Source organism: Danio aesculapii, chromosome 5 (genome assembly GCF_903798145.1).
Source record: "Danio aesculapii chromosome 5, fDanAes4.1, whole genome shotgun sequence".
In the NCBI taxonomy this organism is placed as follows: domain Eukaryota; kingdom Metazoa; phylum Chordata; class Actinopteri; order Cypriniformes; family Danionidae; genus Danio; species Danio aesculapii.
This window is the reverse complement of record NC_079439.1, coordinates 46182378-46193114: the sequence shown is the minus strand read 5'-3', so window position 1 is coordinate 46193114 and position 10737 is coordinate 46182378. Positions and strand designations below refer to the sequence as shown.

At 34.7% G+C, this 10737-nt stretch overlaps 1 protein-coding gene across 1 annotated transcript in view; it reads right to left on the bottom strand.

Moving 5' to 3' along the window:
- Positions 1-7195: 7195 nt before the first annotated feature.
- Positions 7196-10737, bottom strand: part of si:ch211-284e13.4 (insulin receptor substrate 1-B) — a 28448-nt gene continuing 24906 nt past the window's right edge. Inside the window, exon 3 of the mRNA XM_056458335.1 lies at positions 7196-10459. Within this exon, the coding sequence (XP_056314310.1) occupies positions 10452-10459 (8 nt within the window). The 3' untranslated portion in view covers positions 7196-10451. The remainder of the gene's footprint in view (positions 10460-10737) is intronic.

The window sequence follows — 10737 nt, the reverse complement described above, 5'->3', positions numbered from 1 at the left end:
ATTTTACTGAAAACTGATTTTATAAGTAATAATTATTATTAAAAATATTAAGATAGAATATCAAAAGCATGTTTAATTGCCTGTTGCAGAAATCAGAAAAAAGTATTAATACACACATATAAGACAAAACCAAAAGAGCTATACAAGACCTCTGTATTGATACAAAATACAGAAGTAATTTTTTTTTAATTGTCAAAAAAATATTGCATTGCCTCTTGATGCCCTAAAACACAGCCCAATCTCTTACATGTTATTGTTTATGTAAAATGTACAATACATTTATTCACCTTGTAATCAATAAACACACTATTAACCCTCTGATGCACACATTTTGATGGTAGATGATAAATATTATATTTTGGTTAATTTGGAATCTGATAAAACTGATTTTATAAGTAATAAAAACAGTAAAATAGAATATCAAAAATATTTTTCATTGCCTGTTGCACAAACCACAGAGAAAATTATTAATACACGCCCATATGACAAAACCAAAATTGCAACACAAAATTTTTGTATTGACACAAAATAATAATAAAAAAACTATTATCAAAAATGTATTAAAATCTGTGTGAGCCAGAAGTTGCTCTGTTTGATTATATATTTCCAACTGAAATGGAATATTGAGTCGGGGGCAGGGTATTATTTTTGAGCTCATCCTCTAATTTTTCACTTGCGGCAAACTAATGGTTAGGGGTAGGCATTTTTCATCCAATCTGTAAAACTGACGTCATCTAGAATGATAGCCGTTCCAGAGAGGAAACAGATTTTGATTATACCAAAACAAAGTGTGTGTTTTTTTCATGTATTAACTTGCACTGATTAATTGTTCACAAAAAGACTAACAATCTGCGCTAGTAAAATGAACTTTATGCATTTGAGTTCATGCAGACTTTAAGCAAGCAGATAAGCTTGCATTCTTCTCCTCACACCATGTGCACATTGAATCACATGCCAGAAATGAAGGTCCCAAATGCTGTATGATAGTGACCATCACACCTTATTGAACTGTTTCTTTGATGATTTTTGACCATGCTAATACAATCATTTGAGGAAACGTACTGAAAACAGGCCCAGTGTAGTGCAGTGGGTTAAATTATAAATCTAGACTAGGATTATTTACAACATTGGTCATTAAAAATGCATGTAAAACATATGAAACAATTTAAAGTTTTCATCCACCATGGTGTTTTCCAATACAGCTGTGCAGAATTTGAAATTAAAGTTTGCCGCATTTTGCTTTGCTTGGCTGATGTGATCAATTCCACTGTTCAGAGAATAACACAAGTTTTCTTTTTTTTCTTGGAGGCATCAGTTTTTTTGTGTTCATCTCTATCTGTGGATAATTAAGCGTTAAACCTTAAACAGTTATCTAATTTGGCATAATTGATAAGATATCTAATTTAAACAAAGTATACTCATTTACTTACGATGCTCATTTGTACTAGACTGGACATCTGGGGAGGATGTGTCCTGCTCGTGGCTTGAATTTCCATCAGCTGCCTTTGAAGAATGGACCTTATTATGCCGCAGTTTTTTTTTCTGGAGAGTAAAAAAAATAACGCTATCAGCATGTTATTAACATTGATGGTGCTGAATCATAAAATTTTCCACAAATTCTTATGTGCTCATAAGCAAAATATGTCGAAAGGAATATATGAATATATGTAGAAAAGTTATGAACAGTAAATCAATAAAATTAATCTGACATGCAATACTGTAGTGAGAACATACATTTGATACTAGCCACTTTGCCGCTTCTTTATAAGCTTCCTCGTTTTTTTTACAGGCAAGCAATCCTTTATCCTCGTAGAATAGACAGTCAACAACGTGCATATTCTCCCTTTTCACAACTGTACTGCTTTTTGACACAACAGCCTCAGTGTCAAATGTGTGATGAAGCACCACTAAAATGGTCGGTGAATTGTCTAAAGACAAAAATAGAGAAAATGATTGTGAGTAGGCCTTATATGTAGTAGTGTGTATATATATATATATATATATATATATATATATATATATATATATATATATATATATATATATATATATATATAACATTTCCATTTTTTATTATTACTAATGTAAAAGATATTGTAAACTAAAGCAAAGATATTTCTTACCTTTAACTTTGTTGAGAGCTGCATCAATGTCAGTTCCAGTGCGAGAAACTACTGGAGAGAAAACCAAGTAAACATCACTGGGCTTTTCTCCTGTTTCTTGTTTTTCCCCCCTCTCCACGTTTTTTAATTTAATACGTTTTATCTTCTTTTTTAGATTTTTCTTGAATTCTGTAGCAGTTTGTTCGACATTTTTAGGTGTTATGATTTTATAGTAAACTGTAAAGAAGAAAGAAAATACAGGTTAGTCTCAATCTTCTAAGAAACAATCTGAAACAAAACCCTTCAAAAACAGTGTTTTAAATATTATGTTTGTTAAGTTTAAGAGATTGACAATACTTTTCAGTACAAATGATGTTGAATATCATAAATAGCTAAACGTCAGGTAATCTGTGAGCAACCGAAATTTTTACTGATATGCTCTACAATAATATTATCCTGCTTGCTATTTGGATTGTATTATACAGGCCTGCTGCTTTTAAACGGATAGTTCATCCAACAATGAAATTTACTGATGTATGTGTTGTTACACCACTAACTGACCGGCTGACTGACTGACTTATGTACATACTCACAAAAGCCATTCAGTTTCAGTGTTTGGGGGATAAAAACTTTTCTAAAGGGACGAAAGAAAGTCAACAGGTTTAAAAATAGTAACAGATGTATTTTTAAGTGGAATTATTGCTGGGCTACTTAAAACATCGATAACTCGTTAATAATAAAAATATATATATAACAATACCATGGTTATAACAAATATGTGACTTACTTTTGCCCATCATTATTTTCTGAAGCGAAGGGATGAAAAACGTTCGCTGTTAAGAGAACAAGAGACGGCAATTAATAAAAAACAAAACAGGCCTCTGACAAAAGCGATTCTCAAAGCTAGTTTTGTTCCAACTAATGGTCTGCAAACCTTTCAATTCTCTTTACCTGTTCGTTAAATTTGTCTTACCTTATATTTTGAGTAGCCTACTGTTGTACGCAGAAATCCTGCTGAACAAAGTTTGATCCAATGACTGTATAAAATAGGTTTGATCCCCTTAACGCTAAACTCTTCCGGTGAAGGGGTTGAAGTTAAAAGAAAAAGAAAGTGAAAGCAGATTCATAATTTACGTCACAGGTGACAAACTCAGTTCCTGAAGGGACAGAGCTCTGCGCAGTAGACTTTCAGCCCTAATTAAACACACCTGATCAAACTAATGGAGTCCTTTCGGCTTCTTTGAATCCTACACGTAAGTGTGATGAAGCAGGGTTGGAACGGTGTGGTAATCTACGCCATACAGTACATCTTAAAACAAACCAGACGACGAGTCACGAAAAAAGGTGACAAAATAAATATGTTACAAATATTCCGTGTGCTTTAACAGTCCATGGTGTTACAAGACAAGTTCTAATATCTATATGACATGAAAACGTCTAGCTAAACATAGTAGCTACAGGTAATGCAGTCAACGCCAAAAACAAACAAACAAAAAAAAAAAACTCGGAATCGGGAACACCCCTAGATGCTAGAGTAAATCTACTCTTGTAACTGTAGATAGCGCTTTGCTCTTCAGCTTTAGTCCACCATGTGTTCTTTCCATAGGTTCTGTCTTTTTAAAATCAGAAAACTGTGAAAATGACCTTGACAATACAGTGATACATTTTCACTATCATCTTGACAAATTCGTGTCTGTAAATGAAACGAAGAAAAGAATTGCTTGGAATGTTAATCCATTTCCATATTTAATACCATAGCAATTTGCATGGATACTGTAGTGTTTTTATAACCAGTAAAATAGGCTGCTTGAATTTATCTGTCGGGGTAATTCCCAGTACAGGGTTGTGGCTGGAAGGGCATCTGCTGCGTAATACATGTGCTAGCAATTGGAATAGTAGGTGGTTCATTCCACTGTGGCAACCCCTGATAATGAGGGACACAACTGAAGGAAAATAAATGAATGAATGGTAATTATATAGCTGTATGCTCTGGAAATATATTAGTGAATGTGACCAAATTATAAACAAATCCAAACTAGGAATATTATATTACACATGAGTTCACTAAAAACTATAGTTCCATATAATATTTATTACAGTTAATCTGTTCGCATTAAGTGGCTAGGGGTGACTTTCTGCATAAATAGTACTTATGGAAATGCAGACTTTTGTATAGACCAATACAAAATATGTATAAATCAAAGAATTTGTCATTATTACACTTCAAAACACTACAATATCAGAACAATTCTGCTGAAAAAATAACAGTAGGCTAATGTAACAATGTAGGCTACTTCAAAGGACATTATCTGGGGCCACTATTTTATCTACAGTCCAACAGGATTTTTCATTCAATGACGTCTTTCAGAGAAGCTCTTTCACATAATTCTTTTTCTGTCTATTTTTTTTCTCTTCTTGCAATTTGGGTTCTGATTAGAGACTGCCATACTGTAAAAAATCCTGGTTGCCTTAAATTTCTTTAAGTTGAATCAAATTAACCTTATGAGTCTACTGAACTTATATTATGTTTTTTAACAATCTTTTTAATTAGATGTAATAAAAATATGACAATATAACATCACAATCATATTTACATCTTTGTTTTCAATTTAGGGGAAAGGACAAAAATAATGGGAAAAATAATAACTTATATTATGTTATGTGATACAGGTGAACTGAATAAGCTAAACTGGCCATAGTGTATGTGTGAAAGAGTGTGTATGGGTGTTTCCCAGTGTGGCTTGCGGCTGGCAGGGCATCCGCTGCATAAAACATATGCTGGATATGTTGGCGGTTCATTCTGCTGTGGCGACCCCAGATTAATAAAGGGACTAAGCCGAAAAGAAAATTAATGAATGAAATGAAATGAATGACTTATAAGAGCTTGCGTACAATGACATAAAACATATGCTATCAGGACTAATTGATCATATAATTTTTACAGTGCAGTGATTTTATAAATCACAACAAATTGAGAAACTTTTTTTTACTATAGTATAGAAAAAAGGATATTAATTGAATAATTAAATATATGTTTTGCAGCTCAGCCATTCAAATAATACAGCTTATTGTGCATGCACCAATTTGTAAACATGAATGTTGTGTGTATATATGTAAACTGTTTTACGGAAAAATACATTGAAAAAGAAAACTAATTATAATGGAATGTTTGTCTTAACCTTGACTTTAGCCGTTTTACCCCATCTTCATAAGCATTAATATTTCTTTTACAGTCTAACAGTTTCCAACTGGATGAATATGCATTTTATTTGTAGAATTGTTCAAAGCAAAGTCTTTTACACTTGTGGGTGCATTGATGAGTATGTAGAAAAAAAGGTATGAAAGATATACAAGCCAGGCCCAGTCAGAAACTTTGTGAAACATCTTGAGATTAGCAAACAGCATAACTATTATTTAAAGTGTCAGCTACATTCATCTTCAGACATTAAATATGTAACTGACAGTGTCTGTTAGACATTTAACTGAATTGCCATGTTTTTTTTACATTAAAGGTCTACTGCGCTGATTGTTCACAAAAAAACAAAACAATGGTAAACTGCACAAGTTTACCATTTAGTTTGATTTACCCCTTTAGTTTGATTCCAATAAAATAGAATCTACAAATGTTGTTACTGAATGAATATGTTGTTGTTTTGATGTTCATAAAAATGTGAAGAAGCAATATGTACATATCAAGTCCATGAAAAACTGTCAGTATCGAAAAATGACAAAAATGTAAAAAAGCTTTTCAGGCAAAACTGTTTTTTTTCATATGGTACCCATAGACCTAAATTTGGATTTTGGGCACTTTTGCTCTTTATAAAAAAATCTCTTCGATATAAAGAAAACATCCAAAATACAATTTTAATCAATTTGTGTTGATAGATTTTTGCTTAAAATACATATTTTTCAAGACTATTTTCTGAAAAATGTTTTTTTTTACTTGAACCGTTTTTAAAACCCATAATTATTCATTAATTCATTTTTACATTTATTTTCCTTTCCCTTTATTAATCTGGGGTCGCCACAGCGGAACGAACCGCCGACTTATCCAGCACATGTTTTACGCAGCAGATGCCCTTCCAGCTGCAACCCATTACAGGGAAACATCCATACACACTCATTAAAACACACATACACTACGGACAATTTAGCGTACCCAATTCATACCACATTTTTTTGGACTGTGGGGGAAACCGGAGCACCCGGAGGAAACCCACGCCAACACGGGGCGTGGGCAACCAAGCAAAACGCCAACTGACCCAACCGTGGCTCGAATATTATATATAACCGTGGCTCGTTTATATCCCAATAGTTTGATCCTGCAAAACTGGAGTAGCTGCACGTTCAGTGCGGGAACACCCTTCTCCAAATATCACACATAAAGCGCGCATCTCGATTATATTTTGTTGATGTTTTAGCTCATTCTGAACACACGGTGTCCTCAGAGGCTCAACTTTGCCTCGCAGACACTGAACGCGTGAACGTTCGTGTTTTCCCGTGCGAGGATGTGCTGTTGTTTTTTTTCGAGGGGTAATGGCCGCCTCGGAGTCTCGCAAATGGGGAGAAGGCTGTATGCCGACAGACGCACGCTCGCTCTCGTGTCTATTAAGATCGTGCGGCTGGACCTATGGCCTAGACAGGTGGTTTATCCTTATTTCAGAGGCGGGAGTCTGTCTAGACTTCAGTCACAGAAACACATGCACGCGCGCGCGCGCACGTGTTGAGTTTCCATGCTTTATGGGGACTTTCTATAGACATGATGTTTGTTCTCAACTAAATGTACATCCTATCTCTCACAGAAAACTCTCCCTTTTACATTTACAACACTTATACATTGTTTCAAATAATAACTGCTGCCTTAAATGTTGATGTAGATTAAATTCAAGTTAAATCTTGAATACTGTATGTTTCTATGACTCATTGATATTTTTGCAGTGTAAGCTAATATAGCATAGCCTATTTGATAAGTTATTTCACTGCAGTATCATGTGATTTATGTTTTCCACATAGGAGCAAAAAAATGCCACACACCTTTCCAACAAACAGGTCAATCAGTTAAAAAAGACACGAGACACATTTCAGTTCTCTCATTCTTTTTTCATCATTTTTTCCATAAATTGGAGTGACATTGTCTTAATCACAGGCAATAATCATTGAGGAATTTCTGAATTCAACAGACATGTCTACTATATCCAGACCATACAGTCAGTCTCCCATGCCCACCCGAGCCCAGTATTTCCCCTTATTCACAGAACTATACAGTAGTCCGCAGCCTAATAACTCTCTTATTAAAACCCCTTTATACACAATTGTCATTGAATGTTTCATAGCATTAGATATACAGAAGAACAGATCAACTTTGAAACTTTACACAGACCCCTGATTGTGCATATCAGACCCTTTTTCCCCAACAACTTACAGGTACTTAAAGACAATAAAGCATTACTTTTCTTTTTTTTAGTTTCTTTTTTCTGGACTATATACAGATAGTCCTTACCTACAGTATACATATGACCTTGGCTGTATTTCTACATCACTTAATACCATGTTAATGTTTTCTGGAAAGTAAGTCTGGGGACATACAACTTTATACACCAAACCAGACTCTATAAAATTGTCAGTCAGAAGAAAGAAACAAACCCACTGCTAGAATGCAGAATCTTCAAACCGAATCCCCACTGTTCTAGGATAAAAAGCATCTTTTACAGCTGCCGTGTATTAAATAAGAGCTAATACAGACAATAAGGCAATCAAAATATAGGAAAGAAAAAACATGGAGGAAAACAGAGTAGCCAAACGCGCTGGACAAACAGAAAAAGACACACGCGCAAACACAGTTTGATGCTTTCTTTGTTTTTTTGTAATGGTCCGGCCATGAGGTGGATTTAAAAAGGCATATGTCCTGCTCAGGATGATAAGTAAACAGGCTAAAACCCTTAAGGAGGCATTAATAAGCCCACCCAGCGTTTTAATCCCCAACTGCTGTTGTCCTGCTAGTTTTATCCTTAGTATAAAGAGTGTGAAAATTTCAGCGAGAGGTATGTGTGTTATCTGTAATCATTGACAACCACTGTATGATCAGTGATGTGGATGAGTATACTGTAAGCAAATGTCACTCCTATTAAACACTGCATTGAATGTGGCATGTGGTATAAATGAACCCCTATATAATATGCATAAACAAAGGAGGCTCTTATTTTCACATGATAGAAAAGGCATTCATATAAGCACTATAAGGCTTCATGTTGATTCCCGGTAACTGAAGGCAGCTGTTGTACTATGTGAGATATGAGTTTACATTAGCAAATAAGTGATAGAAAACACGCAGATTGTGCAGGCAAACGAGAAAAATACTGCTTACTAAAAATCTGGTATTAAAAAGCATCATGAGATCGCTCATTGGCATGATCGATGGTAGTGTGTGAGTTGGATTTTGGCACTAAAACAGGATCACTGATACATGTTATATTTTTGCAGGTAGCAGACACTATACGAAACAAATTTTAGGTTAATTAGAAAACTGCAGAAGCCATCAAAAAGAATCTTAAATTTTAAAACAGGTGTTTAAAATATAGATATATATATATATTTAAAAATCATTAAATAAGAACAACATGCTACGTTTCAGCAAAGACAGGCACCACTGTCCAGATGGCATAAAAAGACCCTGTTCCCTTGTAACTCTCATCTTGAAATTGCAATACTGAACAAAATAACCGAAAGCAAAAGAAACTGAAGCACATTCACCATTACAGGGCAGGTTAACTGTGTGTTTGTGTGTGTAAAATGTAGGTTGCTAGAGTGTAAAAGCATATAGTCAATAGGGTAGATAAAGAAATTAGATGGATATCTCCCCAGCAAACAATTTTGTGTTTAATAGACGACTAATAAACATGTAAATGTAGACAGCTTGGCTAAAACAAGGCTAAACTTGGGCTGTCACTGAAAATCTAATAGACATCTAAGAATAGCCCAAAACTAGACTAGTCGTCAAATAGACAGATTAGACAGACTTTATATGTGTAGTCATTCATTTCTGTTTATTTAATGATTAGTCTAGTTTTGGTCTATTCTTAGACGTCTATTAGATTTTCACTGGCAGCCCAAATTTAGCCTTGTTTTAGCCAAGACGACATGAATTACGTTTATTAGACATCTTTTATCTTGCTGGGTCCTGTCTGGCTAAGTGTGTGTGTGTGTTAAATTTATATAGCAGTTCAGTCTGCTGATAACAGAGAGGCACAGTTTTAAATCTGAATGCGAATGTGTGTAACCGAAGTAAACTGGGGATGGGGAAATACTACAATAACATAAAACCGTTATATGACTAAAAACAATAAGGCCATAGAGACTCTCTCTCACATAAACACACACACACACACCAGATGTTTCATATTGATCAGACACCTATCAGCCATCTGATGCCACCATGCTCAGATTCATAAAGCAAAGAGTAGATGATGTTTACATATCTTTGAAAATATCTATTTAGGAGTAGATGCATCCAATAAAATTGAACTGGGATAAAATATATGCAATCAGTTTTGATTTTACTGTGTTTGTGTATGTGTGTGAGTGTGTGTGAATCTTTTATTAATGAACCGAGGCACAGCATGGCTGAGGCGACTGATTTCTCTCTCTCTCACACACACACACACACACACAAAAAGATAAATCGAGAACAGTAAGGCAATCTGATTACGAACCATAGCAAAAATAAAAAACACTTGCATCCATCCAATAGTTTTTCTTCACACTCTGTCTTTCGACTTTGTTCAGCATAGCAAACACAAAGGAATGGGAAAGAAAAAAAACAACAACAAAGAGAAAGCATTTGTCTTTTACAGAGCACATTGAGACCTGTGTAAAAATGGCTACAATCAAAAATGAGGCACTTTTATAAAAAAAGTTGTATTTATATATTTATAAGATCGATAGATAGATTTATTCTCAGTAATATTATGTCTGCTATATATTCTTCATCTATCATTATACTATAGAACATCTCTTTTACAATAATTGAAAGTTTGTGGTAGAGGATAAAAAGAATATCATTGGCTCCCGGTTGGCAGTCAGAGTCGCAGTGGCCCTTCATAAGGGCACGTCCATCTCGGTGATCTGTGGCAGAAATGATGGATCGTCTTTTGGCACAAATTGTATTTTGATTGAACCGATGGGAAATAATGAGAGTAAATGTTGTTATGAGGCAAGGGCAGTTAAGTTTCCACTGTTGAGGGTTGTGGGTAATCGCACCATTTTTTAGAGCACATCAAGTGCAGGGAGAGACGAACCGCTTTCTCTCTCACAGGAAGGACAGACGTTGACTGGTCCGAATGCAGGAGCACGTTAACAATCTGCAAAAAATGAAAGACACAGAAACACCCAGTTAGGCACCTTATTTAAAACAGTACAGTTTGATTAGAAACTTATATTAAATTCAATTCATGTTTATTTCTATAGCGCTTTTACAATGTAGATTGTGTCAAAGCTGCTTTACATAGAAGTTCTAGTAAATTGAAACTGTGTCAGTCCAATTTTCAGAGTTAAATTCAGTTTAGTGTGGTTTAATCTTCACTGCTGAAAGTCCAAACACTGAAGAGCAAATCCATTGATGCGCAGCTTATAATGACCT